This window comes from Odocoileus virginianus, chromosome 10 (genome assembly GCF_023699985.2).
Source record: "Odocoileus virginianus isolate 20LAN1187 ecotype Illinois chromosome 10, Ovbor_1.2, whole genome shotgun sequence".
In the NCBI taxonomy this organism is placed as follows: Eukaryota; Metazoa; Chordata; class Mammalia; order Artiodactyla; family Cervidae; genus Odocoileus; species Odocoileus virginianus.
The window spans coordinates 16585769-16605587 of NC_069683.1; the positions used below are offsets into that span (position 1 = coordinate 16585769).

The 19819-nt window shown below is 42.1% G+C and overlaps 1 protein-coding gene across 2 annotated transcripts; it reads right to left on the reverse strand.

The window, feature by feature from the left end:
- Positions 1 to 16521: 16521 nt before the first annotated feature.
- LOC139037095 (pleckstrin homology domain-containing family A member 1-like) lies at positions 16522 to 18060 on the reverse strand. 2 transcript variants are annotated; one of them, XM_070473148.1, is made up of 2 exons: positions 17085 to 18060; positions 16522 to 17052 (listed from the first exon to the last, which is right to left on the reverse strand). In XM_070473148.1, exons 1-2 carry the CDS (start codon positions 17991 to 17993, stop codon positions 16738 to 16740), a joined length of 1224 nt encoding a protein of 407 aa, XP_070329249.1. In that variant the 5' UTR covers positions 17994 to 18060; the 3' UTR covers positions 16522 to 16737. The 2 variants fall into 2 exon arrangements, with proteins under 2 accessions (XP_070329249.1, XP_070329250.1); XM_070473149.1 differs by having other exon boundaries at positions 17039 to 17185; positions 17250 to 18054.
- Between the last annotated feature and the right edge of the window lie 1759 nt (positions 18061 to 19819).

Consider the following 19819-nt stretch of genomic DNA (forward strand, 5'->3'; position numbering starts at 1 on the left):
GACACAAGTGGTGGCTTCTAGAAGGGATTCTTTGTATTTATTCTTTTCTGAGGGCTACACCAGATGCATGGGTTTGTAAGACAGACTGTCAGGATCACAGGACTTAGCGCCATCAACGCCCTCAGAGCCCACAGCCCGGCCCTCACTACGCCCAGAAGTGCGCACTTCGGTAACTAGCTTCTCTGCACCTCTGTTTCTTTCTTTCATAGAGTTGCATTGTTGGTCAGTTCTTTACTCGTGTCTAACTCTTTGTGACCCCATGGACTGAAGCACGCCAGGCTCCCCTGTCCTTCACTCTCTGTTGGAGTTTGCTCAGATTCCTGTCCAGTGAGTTGGTAACGCTATCCAACATCTCACTGTCTGTCGCTGCCTCTCTCCTTTTGCTTTCAGTTTTTCCCAGCATCGAGGTCTTTTCCAGTGAGTGGGCTGTTCGCATCAGGTGGCCAAAGGATTAGGAGTAAATCAATAATGCCCTGTTAATCAGTATCTATTGCTCACTGTTAGCTGCAAGTGACAAAAAGACAACCCAAATCAACAGAAACTAAAAGGGAATTTAGGGCCTTCAGGATATGTTATGGCCAAATGTGGCACCTCGGCATGTTGAATATTTTAAATTGACGGAATCTGAGAAACAGCACGAGCAGGAAGGACTTTCTGACATTCCCCTGAAGCAAGTCTTAAGACCCTTCTGTGAGAGGGGCCCACCCTTTACCTGGAGGAAAGAAGTGTCCTTATCTCCAAAGATGAAGGGGTACCACGAAGAACTGGAACAAACAGGCTTTGCTGAGTTTCCCCCGAGTTCACTGCTCTTAGCTCACACTTTTCGTCCCAGCACATTTTCCCATGACTTTCCACTCGTCATCAAAACGAGTATAAAACGCTCAGGTTTAATTGTTTCTTTGGCTCTTTATTTCCTTATGGAGGCTCTCGTTTTAGGTGAAACTTACAGTAAATAAATTTGCTTGTGCTTTTCCTGTCTTCTGTTTTAGGATCCAGCCGAGATGGATATAGGAAAGATATTTCCTTTCCTTCAAACTCAAAAGAAGCATATCTATAGTTTTGGTAATTTCAGTTGAATCGAGACACTCAAGCGATGCAGGGGTCCTCTTTCTGCTGTTTGTATCAATATGTGCTGGTCTCATTCTGTCCTTTTCAGATCCAGGTTCTAAATCTGGGGTACCAAACGGGTGTGAACCATGAGGAAGAAGAGTTTGGGGAGAATAAACAGAAAAAAAGTGGAAGTCAGTGGCTTTTTCAGTAGTTCTCCTGGTTTACCTTCACATTACTTCCTTAAACATCTGTTTAATGTGTTCTAAGCCAGGAATCCACAAGCTGCAGTCAGCCAGTGGAGCTGCATCTGGCCCGCTGCCTGTTTTTATAAGTGGACTGTCATCAGGATCCAGCCACACTTGCTCATCTCTGTACTGTCTATGGCTGCTTTTTACTACGATGGCATTGTCGATTAGCTGCGACAGAGACCGCATGGTAGGCAAAGCCCCAAATGTTTAGTATCTAGCTTTTTCCAGAAAAAGTTTCCTGGCTTATTTATCAGATAGTATACAAAGACACAACCCCTTGGGAAAACAGAAAAATATATTTCAGCTTGTACTTTTTCTCATTTTCTTTTTTAAAAGATATCTATTTACTTATTTTTGGCCATGTTGAGTCATTGTTGCTGCACGGGTGTTCTCTGGTTGTGGAGAGCAGAGTCTGCTCTCTAGGCGTGGTGCTCTGGTTTCTCCTTGAAGTGGCTTTTCTTGTTGCAGCGCACGGGCTCGAGGGCCCGGGGTCTTCGGCAGCTGCAGCGCGTGGGGTCGAGGGCGCGGGGTCTTCAGCAGCCGCAGCGCGCGGGCTCGAGGGCCCGGGGTCTTCGGCAGCTGCAGCGCGCGGGCTCGAGGGCCCGGGGTCTTCAGCAGCCGCAGCGCGCGGGCTCGAGGGCCCGGGGTCTTCAGCAGCCGCAGCGCGCGGGCTCGAGGGCGCGGGGTCTTCAGAAGCTGCAGCGCGCGGGCTCGAGGGCCCGGGGTCTTCAGCAGCCGCAGCGCGCGGGCTCGAGGGCCCGGGGTCTTCAGCAGCCGCAGCGCGCGGGCTCGAGGGCCCGGGGTCTTCAGCAGCCGCAGCGCGCGGGCTCGAGGGCCCGGGGTCTTCGGCAGCTGCAGCGCGTGGGGTCGAGGGCGCGGGGTCTTCAGCAGCTGCAGCGCGCGGGCTCGAGAGCGCAGGGGCTTAGTTGCCCCACGGCTTGTGGGATCTTCCCGGACCAGGGATTGAACCAGTTTCTCCTGCTTTGCGAGGTGGATTCTTAACGCCTGGACCACCAGGGAAGCCCTCATTTTCTTTTTCTTTTCAATTTCAGCTTTATTAAGGTATAACTGACATAAAATCAGGAGAGATTAAAACTTTACATTGTATTGATTTGATATATGTATATATTGTGAAGGAATCCAGTTAATCTTCATCACCTCACATGCTTATCTGTTACTATGAGAACGTTCAAAATCTTCACTTAGCAAATTTCAGTTATAAAACACAGTGTTATGAGCTATAGTCAACATTTATACATTCTATCCTCTGACCATATTCCTCTGACAGCTGAAAATTTGTGCTCTTTTAGCAATCTCTCCTCCCGACTTTCATCCTTTCATCAGTCTCTTACCCCCCGTTCATCTCCTGGCAACCACTGTTTCTAGGCATTAGATTTTTTTTTTTTAGATTCCACAGATAAATGTTACTATGAAGTATTTGTCTAACTGGCTTATTTCATTTCATATTTTGGCCTCCAGATTCATCCATGTTATTGCAAATGGCAGGATATCCTTCTTTTCTGTTGTTGAATAATATTCCATTGTATATGTATGTATATACCACACCGTTTTAATCTCATTTTCCTTCTAAAATATTTGAACAATAAACTTTTCTAATATTTACTATATATTTTGATAGTATTTAGTGAATATATATGACTAAACTATATATTTTATATAATATGTAATATTTATATGAGACTAACATTATATTAAATATATAGATATGTATATATTCATATTAAATGTAAATATATCTATAACATAATATCTAATTAAATATATAAATTATATTTATGGTATATTTGTTTAGTCACTAAGTCGTGTACAACCATTTTGTGACCTCCATGGACCTTAGTCTGCTGGTTCCTCTGTCCATGGGATTTTCCAGGCAACAATACTGGAGTGGGTTGCCATTTCCCTATGATGTATTAACTATATATAAATATATTATAAAACATATTAACAATATATAATAGTTATGTACTTTATATAAATATAAACTTATGTGTATAGTCTGTATTAGTGCATAAAGAACTCAAAATTCTGTATCACTTTAGAACCATATGCCTGTATTTAATTCTGCTTTCCTTCCCATCCCAGCTGGCTATATGTTTGTTTCCTGTATAGACCTGTGCGTCTCACCTCTGCTTGATGAGGCGGCATGCTAAATCTGATCATTTAGAGATAGATGTAAAGTTACAAAGATGTGGCAGAAGGAGGAGTGAAGGAGGCAGGCTGCGTCTCTGATTATTGAAGCCAGGCACATTGTGGAAGCATGAAAGGAATAAGCAATCAGATCTGTCTTATTTCTGAATTTTAAATGAGAATGGTATTTCTAGGCATTCTATCTGTCTTGCCTGGGATTTGAACAATTACAGGATTTCTGGCAGCAATTATTGATTTTTCAATATTTATAGAAAATGACACATGTTCTGCCAAAAGTGATATTTAGGAAGTGAGGTGAGTTCTATAAATCCAGGGGATTGGTGACTGTGCTTCCAGGACAATTTGTAAAATGTATTAAAGCTGATTAGTAAGAAATAGAAATGTCAATGAGTTTGTTAAAGTGAAAGAATAAGGGGTGGAACCAAGTGGAATACCTGAGGCCCGATTCTACAAGGACTGGCTGAACTCAGCGCATGGAAGCCTGCATCAGCCTTTCATCCTCCTCAGAAGATCTGGTCACGGGACAAAGAAACCTTGGCTGGGGGAGCAGTAGGTGTGTTCAAGGAGGGGGTCTGTTTCCCGATGTTCATTCTGTCAATCTGGCCCTCTTTTTGTAGGATTTGCTGCTTGGATCTCTTGGATTTTTTCCCCTCACTTGAAACATACATATGTGCATGAGAGAGAAAGACTATTGTCATGTGGTGAAGATTCCTTTAGATATATGGGTCCACTTGCATAAGGGGTTGGAAGAAACGATGGAGATCCTAAATCTTCATTCTAACATGTGAGGCTCCTGGAACCTCTTAAAGTGGGTGGACCAGGTTAGCTCCAGCCAATGCCAAAGCAGACACTGGCCCCAAGGCTTCTGCTATAAAATTTTCACTGCAGAGAGGACCAGGAGCCAGAAAACTGGTGCCTGCGCTGAATCTGCTGAAAGGAGCTGGGGGCTGGGGAAAGAAGAGTTAAGTTTGTGTCTTTGGCAAAATGATGGTTCAAGTCCTTCCCTATCCTTTTGCACCTCCCTATGGCAAATTTGTGTCCTGGGGGAATGGAGAGAGAAATGTGTTCCAGAGTTGGGATACTGGAAACCTGGGTCAATTTGGGGTGTCAGATTTGCCTGAGTATTACAAGTGAGGAAGCATTCTTCTCTCATAATCTGAAGAACATTTACGTTCTTGGCAAGGAGCTGTGTGAGGGAAAAGAGCTCAGCCTCCTTGCTTCAAATGAGATAGGCCGCCCGGAGCAATTTGCCAAGCAGTTTCCCATAGTTGTTGTGGGATATGTCAGTCACAAGGGGGCATCACTGGGCTGTGACTCCTGTGTTGAGACAAAGAAATTAGCTTTTTTGAGATGGGGGGTTCTGAGAGGAGCAGGGGAAAGAAGAACTATACAGGGAAAAGCTAGGTTTCTTCCTTATATGGGTAGGTGGGGGGCCTGAGTTGAAGGTATTGTTCCCACCCCGTTAGTAAGGTGGGAGGGACACTGTAGTCATACTTCAGTGTGCTGTGCTGAGCTGTGCTCGCTTTGGAGGTCTTAGGTGTGAATTAGACCTGTGATGTCTGTGATGATTGGCTCGCTCAAGTGGGCAGTGAGAACACGTGAGATGACTATGATCTTGGGGCATAATCCCCCCAAATTTCTTGGAATAGAATGTTGAAACTGATTGTTAGCAAGAGGTGAGGGACCTGGGGTTGTGTCTATGCAGAAAGCCCACTTGTGAGAAAGAACAGGAGTATCCTAAAGCAGTGTGAATCAGTGAGAGCGATTTGGTATGACCGAAATTTGGGGAGAGGGCTGGCTCCGTGGGAGACAGCACCTAGTTGGAGTTCTTACAAGGTAGAAAACCTGCAGGTCATCAGATGGAAGGCCTTGAATGTTGAGTTAAGAAGTTTGGATGTTAGACAAAAATGCCATGAAGAACCATTAAAAGATTTTGGAAAGGGGCAATATGATTGCATTTTTGTTTCATCGGGTTTATTTTGTTATGGGTCAAGATATACTGAAGGTCTGGAGGCGAGGTGATGTGGGTGAGAATTGCAGTAATCAGGATTTGTTACTAAACCTTATGCATTCCCTCTGTAGCACTCGCCATGTGATCTGGAATTTGGACAAATGATACATTTGCCTTTGCAGATAAAGTCCTGATAAAGTGTTCCCATATCAGACCAGATGATTGAGATGACTCAGGTTGCATCTACCTACCTGCTGCAGGAAATTCTCTCTACCGGGGTTTTCTGCATCTCTCCCCGCCTCTCTCCTTGCACAGGGAAGAAGGTGAGGTGGATGGTGTGAAACGTGTGCCTGCAGGGCCTCCCCACGGTGGTTCCAGTACTCTCCTCTGAGACGGATGAGCACAAGGTGCTTTCCTGTCCTGCCACACCATTTCCTGCAGGTTCTGCATCATTCAGTCCTGATCACTCAGGATGGGATTCAGTCCAGGAATCCACACATGGGTGCCCTAATAGCTTCCTCTCCATCTTAACCTCCCCTTGTTGCAAACACTGCTGAGGCTATCCTTCGCCCTGATGGAGAGACTGACGCTTCACTTTACTTTCAAGCTCAGGTTGATTATCTTTCATGAGACATCGGGGAGTCATCTCATGGCCTTCTCCAGTCTCACTGTGGTAGATCCTCAACATCTGGACTCCCTGACTTGGAGATCTGAAGTCTTATCACAAGGATGCCCTCTAACGGAGCTGCTGCAAGGACATATCTGGAAGGGCGGCCCCAGCCCGTGGCTGCAAAGGAGGCCAGGGGGCAGTAAGCAGCAGTTTTAGTCCTTCTGGTGTGGAGCCATGGTAGACAAATATCCTGGCCCAGACCTCTTCTCACGCTGTGAGGGGAGCTCAGCCTTGCTTTCGATGCTAGATTGGCCCCTGCTTTGGTGGAGATCATTTCTGAAATGAAACACTAGCCCTGGCTGCTGATGGGAACAGAAGTGTCCCCTGAGGGGACTAGAAGACCAGCGGAGCCAGAGCTGGCTCCTGGAGTTTCTCACCGCTCACTCCTCCTCCCACCCTGCACTGGGAGTCTGGGAAACTCCGCGCTAAAGGCAGAAACCCTGAGTGCAGGCATGCAGGCAGCAAAGAGAGTGAAAGCACTGGTTTGTTTAATGAGTTTTTCCTCTTCTCTTTGTGGGTTTGTTGGTTTTGTTTTCTTTTGATTTTGTCATGGGCTCCCCTTTGGGAGCATAAAGCTTTCATCTAGCCAGGAAAACCTTTGGCTTCAGTGATGTGGTTATATCATTAGCTCCGGTTCAGGGAAGTCCTCGTTGCTGCCTCTGCCCCTGCACATGTGAGCCGTTTACTCTGGACTCAGCCCTGTCCTGTGGAGGTCCAGGAACCCAGGTGAGTTCCTGATGAAAGTGAGGACTGGTGCAGATAGATATTCAGGGTAGGAATTTGGCAGCATTTAATGAAGTATATATATGTGCATGTGGCTTATGATCCAGCAAGTCATTGCCTGAATACACTTTTCAAACAAATCCTTACATGGACCTGTAAGGGGACATTATTAGGATATTTATTGTAGCTGTGTTTGTGATGAGTTGGAAGTAGTCTGGGTGATTTAGATAGCCATCCCGGGAGAAGTAAATAGGTACAATGTAACAGGCTCCACCAAGGGGCACCAAATAACATTTAGAAGTGAAATGAACACATGGTGACATGTGTAAATATAAAATGCAATACTAGATTTTTTAAAAAGACACAAACTGAGATTTATAGCATAACACTATAAAAATGCATTCAGAGAAAACAATGATACATGTTTTTTTTTTAAGAAGCCATACAAATAAAAGAGTAAATATCAAATATATTAAAATGTTTAGGGTAAAAGAGACTAATACAGGAAAGAAGTCTTATGCAAATGAGGGATGATGGTGTCATAAGAAATGAAGAATGTATTGACCCTCTAAAAATCAGTTAAACAAAACCTGGTCAAATCAGTTAATAAAGTTGTTGTTCCTGCCTTTCACCAATTTACCACCAAACCTGATTGTTTTGAGCGCTGATTTGCTCGAAATTCTTTAAAGTCAAACCGATTCCTTGAAAACACCTGGGACGACTATATGATTTGGTTCAGAACATTTCTCAATTTTTTTATGGATCGTTCCAGACACATTCTAGTCTTCTGTGGCAGCAGGTTCCCAGCCGTCTTCACCTCTTCCTTCTCTTTATGCTTTTCAAGACAGATGGTTCTTCTCCACGCGCCACTGCTCATCCCACCAGCTCGGGTCAGGCTCCCTCTCAGGACTGTTCAGGATCCCTTTGGACATTATTGTATTACTCACACTTCCGTCACTCCTGTCTTTGCCTTCCAGTCTTCATATTACAGGACAGCATTTCTTCCCTCACCTAATAATTTTATTAGTTGTATTTGATGCAAGCCCCTGGGTCTGGTGTTAGGGGGGAAAATGTGGTTGAGTCTGTTTCCTATTGCTGCTGCAGGAGGCTTCCCAGGTGGCTCAGTGGTGAAAAGTCTACCTGCCAAGCAGGAAACGGGGGTTCCATCCCTGGGTCGGGACGATCCCCCAGAGGAGGTAATGGCAACCCAGTCCAGTGTTCTTGTCTGGAAAATCCCACGGACTCTGGAGCCTGGTGGGCTGCAGTCAATGCAGTCACAGACAGCTGGACGTGAGTTAGTGACTAAACCAAAACAACTGCAAGAAATTACCGTAAACAGGTAGGTAAAAACAGCAGAAGTGTATTGTTTGACAGTTTTGGAGGTCAGAGGTCCAAAGCCAGTTTCACTGGGGTAACATCAAGGCAGCAATGGGCCTGTGATTATTCTGGAGCTCAGGGATAGAATCTGTTAATCTTGTCTTCTTCAACTTCTAGAGGCTGCCTGCATGGGCTTCCGTGATAGCCCAGTTGGTAGAGAATCCACCTGCAATGCGGGAGACCTGGGTTTGATCCTTGGGTTGGGAAGATCCTCTGGGGAAGGGAACGGCTACCCACGCCAGTATTCTGGCGAATTCCGTGGACTCTATAGTCAATGGGATCATAAAGAGTTGCACATGACGGGGCGACTTTCACTTTCACTTTTCAGGGGCTACCTGCTTTCTTTGTCTCATTCCCTCTTCTTTCATCTTCAAAGCCAGATGCTCAGCAGCTACTTTTGTCTCTGACCTTTGACATTTTCCATCATTACAGCTTCACTGACTCTGATGCCCCTGCCACCCTCTTATAACTACTGTTATGATTACAATGGGCTCACCAGACATTAGAGCAGTATTTGCCAAAATGAAGATCCTTGGTCACATCGGAAGTTCCTTTTACTATGTAAAAATCACATGTATTTATACTGGGAATTAGGACATGGGCATCTTTTGGAGGGTAGTTATTTGGCCTACAACGGGATCCTTGCTGTTGAAACTATTCATAGTCTAGTGCGGGACACCAACCAGACAAACAGTTACAGTGGAGAGTGGTGAATGTCATGAGCAGGGAAGCTTAGGATAAAAGAAAAAAGCTTAATCTGATCTAGGATTCAACCTGACTCCCCAGGGTTATGTTCAAGAGCCATAAAGCTACTAGGCTGTGGCTATGTGAAGGGATGAGTGGGTGAACACCATGTGCAAAGGCCTGGAGGTGAGAGAGGATGAGCAGAATCAAAGCTGACCTGCTTCCTGCCTCTGTACACATCCCCTCAGTTCCACCTCGCTGCCTTTGCTTATCTTCTTCCTTTTGTTTGTGATGCCTCTCTCACCACTTCACCTATCCCTCAATATTCCTTCAGGAAGTCTACATCCATATTCCATCAGCAGCTCGGTCACTTCAATGAATTCCTGTAGCTTTTCATCTGTACCCTTCTTATATTTGCTTTTACTTTGGTGTATAGGATACAGGCTCTGAAACACTTGATGAAAGTGTTTTTATGTATCTCTTTTTTTCTCTTCTCAACTTGAGACTGGAATCAGTAGGTGACTGTAAGTTCCCCCTCCCGACCACCCCCTCCACCCCCTTCCCTTCCAAAGCTCTTTACTACAGCAGCAAGAACATTCTAGCCTACCAGCAAGGACTAAATGATTCAACAAAGAACAGCACGTCTGAATTCAATTATATATCAGCTTCTCTGGCTCCAGCCACACTGGGCATACCTGAGAAACGCACGTTTCTTATACTGAGGAGGTTTTTAATTTGATTTTCTAAGATACAGTGAGAACACGTTGAGCCAAATTATTCATCTATTTACTTAAAAGTGACCATTAAAGTATATAGTTGGAGCCAAAACAGTGTTTTGGCTTTATTGATAATGATTAATTTTGACTCAATATTAACCTGAGGCACTGGTGGTGATATGAGTATATTCACTGTTTTGGTGGGTTTGTATAGAGGGGACATAGATGGTGAAGAATCAGATTGAGATAACTTCTTACTACATTTTTCCCCAAGTTTTTGTTGTTTGCAGTGGGTATAATAAACATGTTCTCAGAAGTATCTTGTGGGTCTGGCTCTTGGAGCCTTTGAGACTAGATCCTCCACTGGGAACTTTGCATCACCTGCTTGTCCTCTGAGAGGGTCCTCAGCCTGTCCTACCGCCAATCTGAGATTCAACTCCAGGTTTCCTTATCTCCTGATCTGGGGAGTCAGCTGAACCTCCTCTGCTCAACTACCTACAAAAGTTCACTTTCACCTCAGGTGGTTCTTGCTTGTTTCTTATTCACTCTGACAACGTTGGGATTTCACATTCTGCCAGAGGTCCCATAATTAGTAGCCAAATATTTGGGGCCATGGTTCCTTTTTTGCATGAGACTCTCAGGCTGAATCCCATCATGACTGTCTTCCCTCTTAATCTTAAGCATCATCACATGATCATAGCTTTCAGACAATCTGTCACCTAAACAATTGGAATTGAGGCTAAGAACCTGATAAGCTTCAAAAAATGGGAAAAAAAATGGGGGAGGGGTAGCTACCTCTGATTTATGGAGTATGCATTTTTAATCCCATTGCACAGATATCTCTAGTTGACTTCTTTTGGATATTTTAAAGGTCCACCAAACTTAAAATACTCACAATCAAACTATGTCCTCCCCTCAAAGCTTGGCTCTGTACCTTTTCATTTAGTAAATAGCACCAATATCTATTCAGTTGCACAGTCCAGAAATCTGGGGTGAATCCTTATCCTCTCCTTCTGTCTATTCCCCTCATCCAATACAGCACCACCTCATGTTGATTTTATCTCCTAAATATGTCTTGAGTTCATCATCTTCACTAGCTGCCCATCACCTCTGAACCTTCCTGTTTGTGAAAGAAGTGATTATGTCCCTCTTCTCAGCTAATGGAATAGTTTCCTAAAGTTCCATCCTTTATTCAGTCCCTTTTCTAATCCATTCATTGATATTTATTCAGAGTGGTCTTTAAACTATATAAATCTGATAATGCTAGCATCCTTTGAAAAAAATGTCCTGTGACTTTGGACTGTTTTTAGGATTAAATAGAATGCTAGCATAATTTGTACTAATTTGAGTGGTTTGGTCACTTCCTACGTCTTGTTCAACATCCTCATTCTGCCCACCTCCACCGTTACCTGGCTGTAGCCACATGCTTCTTAATTCTATTTACTGTTATTTCCCTTCTAACTCCCAACCAGATTATATTACATTTTTTTATATTCTCTTCAAGCAGTATCCTTCCCTCCTCATTTGACCGATTTTATTATCCTTACACTTTTATCACCCAGGGAAATCTCTGAGTTTTAGAGTGGGTCAGACTTTGCTATATGGACTGGCAGAATATAGAGAATTTCTTCTTACTCCTTGTCACAGATGAAATTTTACATTTACTTGCTTAAATATGTAATTCATGTCAGTTTTTCCTACCAGATTGTAAGTTACATGAGAGTAGGGCCATGTCTTATCATTGTTTTCCCCAGAGTTTGGAAAAGAGTGAGAACTTAATAAATATGTATATCTAGGGTGAAACAGATCACCAGCCCAGGTTGGATGCATGAGACAAGTTCTCAGGCCTGGTGCACTGGGAAGACCCAGAGGGATGGGGTGGAGAGGGAGGTGGGAGGGGGGACCGGGATGGGGAATACATGTAAATCCATGGCTAATTCATTTCAATGTATGACAAAAACTACTGCAATGCTGTAAAGTAATTAGCCTCCAACTAATAAAAATAAATGGAAAAGAAAAAAAAAAAGATAATCTTTAAAAAAAAAAATATTTGTTGGATGAATGAATGAAAGTCTCTTACCTACAGCAAACTCTGCATGGACCCTGTCTGAAATAAAATAGGATTAACTCCTGAAAGTAGCCAACGATAGTCCCTATATATTTTGAAATGCATAGTGATATATAACTATAGAAATGGGGAGAAAAAGAGAAGCTAAAGAGTTAATTCAAAGTGCATTTCTAAAGATAGCTTGCAACAATCTGGTTTGGTCAGGAAGACAGAGCCACTACCAGAAACGTACTGTAGATATAAAGGCTTTAAATCAGGAACTAGTAGGCATGAGGGTGTGGGAGGAGCTGAGAAGTGAAGAAACTCACCAAGTGCTTCAGAGCATCGGCTTGGGTAGAATCATGGAAGCTTTTGAGGAAGTTTGAGAAACCAGTGAGTCTTGCTATGGATTACAAAGAGGGAACCCATGGCAGGTCCTGCTGAACTGTTGTGATTGTGGAGTGGGGAGCCTCTGGGGAGGTCTGGAAAACTGCCAAGTCAAGGTAGACACCTTGCCTGACTCATGACTTCTTATTATTAATGACCTCAGTTTTATATGTACTTTCCAGATGCCCTGGAAACTCCTCTCATTGACGATCTCTAACTTAAAACCACATAGGAAAAGGATTTCTGGGGAGCAACACAGGTGGTGGTGGTTGGTGCTGGCGATTTGCCAACAGGCCACACAGTCCAGGAAGACTTGCTTGATTCCTTTCTGGGGCTTTCTCTGGACACCTCATTTTGAACTGGACCTGCTAAACTCAGTCCTGACGTCCACTCCAGAATTTGACTTTTTTTTGAGGTCTCATGATTGTAGATAAAAATGAAGCTAAGTTTTAACAGGTACTGTTAACTGTTAACTATTAACGTGTAATCTTCTGGTGGAATCCAGATTTTCTGGTCTTTAGGATAATTAAAAAAAAAAGATAATACATGTATCATCTAATTCTAAAGGATCATTAGACAGTGTATGAGTCTGACTGGTCTTGTAAGTATATGCAACCATTTCTCCTGTTTGGTCTGGAAGATTCCCATCCACCAAAGAAATGAAAGCCCCCTCTACTATGGTACAGCAATGGTAATAATCACTATAATGCCTGTTTATGGAACACTTATCATGTATCATGTTTATGACTTATATACATTAGCTCTTATCCATGCAGTTACCCAGGAAGAATGAAGGTGCAGAAGCAGGAATGCATATGTGGGTTGTTATGAATTTTGAATGAGACTATCTGTTATGCACCTTGAATGTTGACCAAATACAGAATTCACATTCAAGTGACCAGTCCTACTGACAGTAAATGACAATGAAGAGATTTAACACTTTGTTTGTCATAGATTTTTTAAAGGTAGACATCATTATTATATAATCCTCATAAATATGAGTAATTAATTATTAAATTACAAATGCTTTGTTTGGTGTTTTGGTTCTCATCTGTTCTTGGCATTCATTCATCTATCACTGATGTCTCCATACACGAGTTAATGAAGAATCATAAGGACAGAATACTACCCTAAACTTTGTGATTAATTTTCACTTTTCAGAGTATTTTCACATGTGTAACATTTTAATCTCCTCAATAACCCTTTAAGATAGACTATCCAATGATCATTAACTTCAATTTATAGGTGTGGAAACTAAAACTCTCGACTGGTTAATGAAGAAAGAAGAAATTATATTATTGGGTTCTTATATTGTACAGTGAATTTTTAGCTTCTATTACAGTCATATGAATTTTCCCCTTCAAAGATACAAAATAGAGACTAATAATTTAAAAGCATAAATAAAGGTCTATAATTGGTGAAGACAGCCTAGTCTGATAATTTAAATCCAGGGCTCTTTGGCTTCAGAGCTGTTATTCTTTCCATTATATCTTGGTATTTGAAGCCTATAACACTCAAGGACATAGCCTAAGCTAGAACCTTGAACCTTGGTGGGGGGTGGGGGTGGATGGGTTTGTCCCTTCAGTCATGTCTGACTCTTTGTGACCCCATGGACTGTAGCCCATCAGGCTCCTCTGTCCATGGGATTCTCCAGGCAAGACTCTGGAGTGGGTTGCCATTGCCTTCTCCAGGGGATCTTCCTGACCCAGGGATCAAACCCAGGTCTCTTACGTCTCCTGCATTGGCAGGCAGGTTCTTTACCACTAGCACCACCTGGGAAGCCCCCTTGAACATCAGATCCTTTTCCAAACTGGTAATCTGATCAATACTGTATTCTTCTGCAAAAATTCTAGCTATAGTAAGTATTATGAAAGTGTTAGGAAAAGATTTGAAACTGTACTTTGCTGGTGTTTTATTCAGCTGTGTTGTAGAAAGGATGCTATTCAAATGATTAGGCATATTTCTTTGTCTTCAAGGACAATACTAATAATATAATTTTCAGTACTTTATGTTTGCTTTTACTCATTTACTATTTCTGTTTCTTCTTAACAATGTTCTGTTGTTTGTATGTTTTATGTATGTGCACACACACATGTATACATCACACATTAGTGCATGCTTGGTTGTGTCTAACTTTTTGCGACCCCATGGCCTGTAGCCTCCCAGGCTCCTCTGTCCATGGAATTTTCCAGGCAAGAATACTGGAGTGGGTAGTTGTTTTCTACTCCAGGGGATCTCCTTGACCCAGGGATCTAACCCACGTCTCCTGCATCTCCTGCATTGGCATGTGGATTCCTTACCACTATGCCACCTGGGAAGCCCTGACATCACACATATGCACATCTAATTGGTCTCTACCTAAACAAAGATGTCCATTTTGTATGCTGAGAGTTCTAGCTACAATAGATTACAAGGGATTAAGATGGTGATTACCTCTGCCTTCCATCTGGGAACTGAGATCATTAAATCTTTTTTTTTTTTTTAATGAAACATATTTTGTATTTATTTTATTTCTTTGTTTACACAAGAGCTGAATCATTCCTGAGAAATAAGTTAGAATTAATTCTGAGTTTATTTTGAAGCATTACAGTGTTTAACCAGTTTGATGTATAAAGATACCAGACATAAAAGTAAACATCAGGAAGCACACATATATTCCCATTCTGAGAGAAGACATGTTATATATACAGAAAAAAATGCAGCAAATATTAAGGTATTCAAAGTAATTCTTTGACAATTCGGATGTGGACATATTTATAAGAAAAGTATATGTTTTAAAATAATTAAATAATTTTCATAGTATTATAAAAGTATTGAGATAAATATTAGAAGACCCTGACAATCACAAGAACATTTTCCTATGCTATTGAATGCAAGGGTAGTTCTATAAAAAGTCCCAAAATAGAGCTAATATTTTGCCACTATGAAATATATCAAATTACCAATACCAAAATATTAAAATGAACATGCAGTGTGGAAGCTGTACCAAAGAAAACAGCATTAGGCTCCTGAATATTCAGCTCCTGAGTATCACCAACTGTCTGCACAAGATTTCTTAGGTGTGCTCATGAGAAAAGAGCTTTCTAAAAGAGCCGACGAAATGGATGCATCCGCAGAGAAAATAACAACTTAAAACCTTTTCATTCTATCATTTTCAAATGTAGCTGCAAAAAAGAAGAAAAATCTAAATAAAAGTTTCAAAAGTAATAGCTTATGAATAAAAATGTTGAGTGGTGCATTCTTTATGCATTTGGATTTTTAAACTGATGCTATGATAATTCTAGTGTAACAGATAGTAACCTCTGGACTCCACTCTGATTTAAGAAATCCACTCCCACTTTCTCGCTCTCTAACAAAAAGTCATCTGAGAAAATGAAAAGGAGAAACAGTGACATGTATGAATTCAAAACAAAACAGTACTGTAATATGGCAAAATATCATAAAAAATAGCAGCATATGAAATTCAAGACTATTTTCTTAAAGCGAATGTTTAAGACTGAACCGTAGAAACAGTACTTGGTCAAACTGGTCTATTATTCAACACCTGAAACTAACGACATTTTTGAGAGAAACTTGTATTTTTGACATCCCCATGATTAAATGTATACTCCAATTTGTGCTTAAAACATGTATTGCACAGATAGTAGAATAACAACATTCTGGTATCTCTAACACAAAATGGTATGCTACTTAACACATTAACTTATGCTACTAAAAATTAATTTTATCCCAATTGTTTAAAACCAATCACATAGGACTTTTGAGCACATTAATCTCAACACATTCCTAAACAAGATGAACACTTGGATACAGGTTACTAGTGACAAAAAGCAGAGGCTACAACCACATGACTAAGGGCAGTATCTTTACATATAAACGAGGTCTTCCACTGATTCAAATATAGAACTATTTACAAGATTTTGACAAGAAAATCAGACCTCCAAGAAATTTCATACCAAATAATTTTCACTGAATAAAAGCAATGACTGTGCTGCACATCTTGACTAAGATTTTACAAACAAATGTCCAAGATATACCTGTCTGAATTCTAATTGTCCCCTTTTCTCCAACAGTACAACCCACAACCCTCACTAACAGTTCAATAATACCCTCTAATCAAAATGCACTGCTCACCTTGAGATCCAGAGCATCAAAAATGGTTATCGTTTCAAAACTGTCCACACTGTAGTATAAATTTTACAGCACCACAGACGTCATGAGTTTAGACATCTTTGTCTGACAATATTTCAATCAATAATATTAACCAGTAAGAATGTGTAGAGACTGAACATCTAATAGGAAGTCACAGTAGCATTTTTAAAACAACCAAAGTAATTAATAAGCATTTTTCATGTTTTAAATTGTGAAGCGGTTAAATTGTCAAATTCACTAGGAAAAAGTGTCTGTCTCTCACATACACACACACACACACACACACACACACACAGACACACACACACATGTTTTTATCATCCCAATGAGAACAAAGCTTCAGACAGTTGATACTAACAGGGCTTTTTTCTTTCTTTTAAAGAAATTACATTTAGTTTGGCCACTTGCTAGCTCCTTGGCTTACCAGCTTATAAAGAGGACAGCGACGAGGCAGGATACTCTACGCGTTAAAACCCACTTCCCCTTTATCATCTTTGGCGAAAAGCCTTGTAAAAAGGACACCGCGGGCTGATGAGGCGGGTCAGGCTCCACGAGCTTCCACCTCACACGTCACTGACTGGAAGGCTTGCGTCATCCAAGTCCACGGGGTCACAATCTTTTTCCTGAGGGCCATTTTTACTTCGAGGTTTTAGCAGAGCTTGTTCAGTCACTTTGGAAGCTGGTTCTCTTGGAGAGACAGTCTGGACCTTGAAGTTCCCTGGCTTGACCTTGGCAAGAGATTCGTAAAATCCTCGCTTCTCCATGGGAAAGCTTGAGACCAAAGAGTTGCTGCGAGAGGCTGCGGAATGTGGGGTGGCTGCTGCGGCACTGGCAGAGCGGAGAGTGTGTTTGGGCTCGGAAGGACTGTTGGAATGCTCCTCTGTATACAAGGGTTCGACAGCCTTCTGGCCTGCCGCATAGAAGACGCTGATCTGCCGGGTCCCCGCTGTGCTACAATGGCACCCGAGACTGCTTTAATCCAACTGTGCATCTCTTCAGGGCTATCAGCCTGCACATAGAAAGTTCGAGACGATGTTGCAATTTCAAAGAGGTTGTCTCTCATCATTATGTCACTTTGCTTACATTCCTGGACTTTATGAACCTCCTTAAGTGGTATTACACGGAGAGGTTCCTTTTCCAGTTCAGATTTGAAGTAGCCTATTGTGTTTTCATCCAATTGAAAATATCTTCTCTTCCAGTTTTTCATCACTGCTCCTTGTTTTACACAATATCCAGCTTTGATAACTGCGCTATCTGAAGGTGGTTTAGGAGTGAAGTAAGGAAGATGGCTTTGTGACCGCTTCAAATTATTTCTGTCAATAGTTTCACCACATTCATTTACTTCTTCTTTCTGAGTTGGGATAATGATGGGCACACCACCAACAATGTCAGTTCTGTAAGAGACCTGCTTCTTTCCACATTCGCCCTGGCGACTTGGGTTATCAGGATGAGGCTGTGAGTCTAACGGCTTTGGGACTGTAATTTTAATAGCTTTGTTCAACACATTCACCCATTCTACTAGGTCCTGCTGATCATTGGCTTGTAGGAAATATTTCCTCATCCCTGCATTCATAACAAAACAGAACTCAGCCTTTGGCCTTAGTTTAGTTGCATCGCTAACCTTTGAAATGTAGGTAAGTTTAATGGCGCCAACACGTGATGATCCAGAAGGTAGGTTCTGTGGATTATCCATGTACCATACAAAACTATCTTCTCTGGTATCCAGTATGAAGTACCTCCGAAGAAATTTCCCACTGTTTTCATTTTCTTCAATGTCTAGAAAACCACAAATGCGATTCTGACGATCCACATAAGGCATTGCTGAGCTTGAACATTACACAGCGCCCGCCGGCCCCTCGAGCCTCCTAGCTCGCTTCAGTAGGCGCCGCGCTCCGGGAGCCCGGCCCCGCTCACCCCTGCCCCGGCGCCGCTCCTCACACTCCTCACGCTGAACTTCAACGGCGGCCCGCGGCCCCCGGACGGCCCGCCCGAGATCATTAAATCTTAGTCTCTGGAATGGGCTTCACAATTTCTCCTTATCTGAAAGGTTACTCCTTTCTCCCTTTGAACTTGCTGAGCAATTTACCTCAATAATACCCCTTGATTCAGAGCTCCATAGGTTAATTTTACATTATGTAAAGATCACTTTCCTTTGATCTAAACACTGTCATAGTTTTATATGATGGGACAAGGTTAATCATATTACACCATTAGTTTTTTTTAAAATATTATTATCATTTCATATATCTTTATCTCATCTCCTTTTATTATTACTCTTTTCAGAATCTCTTAAATCACATGCCACATGCAGAATATATTTTAAAAGTTTTTTAAAAAGCTAAATTGCTGGGAGTTTAGAATTTGGCATAAACTCTATTAATAACAGCTTCTCCATGCTATAAAGAAGTCTGCCTTAAATACGAGCACAAGCACAATGAAACAAGCTTAAAGTCACAGCATTACAGCTAGAAATGATCTTAGAAGATGGTTTTCTGTGGGAGTGGGTTCAAAAAATAATTTTGCATTTGGAAATTAGCATGTTATTGATGTCCAGGAGAGAGCAAATTTTCTGTGGAGTGGTGGAACTGAAGGCAGATTCCTGTATACTGAAGAGCAGCAGTGGAAGTGAAATAGAGCTGGATAGTGGACTATACTTCCAAAGTGTTTAATAGAGAAGATGTGGCAGCATTCAGAGGAGTTAGGGTTGACAGACGGACCTTGAATGAATTAGAAAATCTGTATGATAACCCTTGAACGATGCTTTTGAACTGTGGTGTTGGAGAAGACTCTTGAGAGTCCCTTGGACAGCAAGGCAGTCCAACCAGTCCATCCTAAAAGAGATCAGTCCTGAATATTCATCAGAAGGACTGATGCTGAAGCTGAAACGCCAATACTTTGGCCACCTGATGCAAAGAACTGATTCACTGGAAAAGATCCTGATGCTGGGAAAGATTGAACATGGGAGGAGAAAGGGGACGACAGAGGATGAGATGGTTGGATGGCATCACTGACTCGATGGACATGAGTTTGAGTAAGCTCAGGGAATTGATGATTGACAGGGAAGTCTGGCATGCTGCAGTCCATGGGGTCACAAAGAGTTGGACGTGACTGAGCGACTGAACTGAACAGATTGGCATTATTTCATGAATGAAATGTTTCCAGTATGTTTATTTGGTCATTTGTTGATGCACCTAAATAGACTCCTGAATACGTTTAAATATCCCATGCCTGTAGTATCCCTCTTCCCTCCCTCCCTTGATGCCTTCCTTCCTCCCTTCTTTCTGCCCCTCCTTCCTTTTTCCCTTCTTTCTCTCCCTCCCCTTCTCTCATTAGCAATAGTTACTAAGCGCCCGTAATACCCCAGCAGAGCATTAGTGTCTCATGGTATATGATGAGGACATATTTTATGTCCTCATGAGTAGACACACTGCAACACTGCCATTATCTACTGACCGAAAAGTGAAAGTGAAAGTCGCTCAGTCATGTCTGACTCTTTGCAACCCCATGGACTATGCATTCCATGGAATTCTCCAGACCGAAAACCACCTGCCTAAAGAAGAGAAGAGGGAAGGGAACCGTAAGTTGTTTTTTGTTAGTTGACTCCAGGTGCTCACTAGCCTTTTCAAAATGCTTCAAGTCATATAT

Coding starts and splice junctions, on each gene's coding strand:
- LOC139037095 (XM_070473148.1), bottom strand. CDS start 17,993: ATGCCTTATGTGGATCGTCAGAATCGCATTTGTGGTTTTCTAGACATT. Junction 17,053..17,084: donor CAGCGTCTTCTATGCGGCAG/GCCAGAAGGCTG, acceptor TTGTATACAGAG/GAGCATTCCAACAGTCCTTC.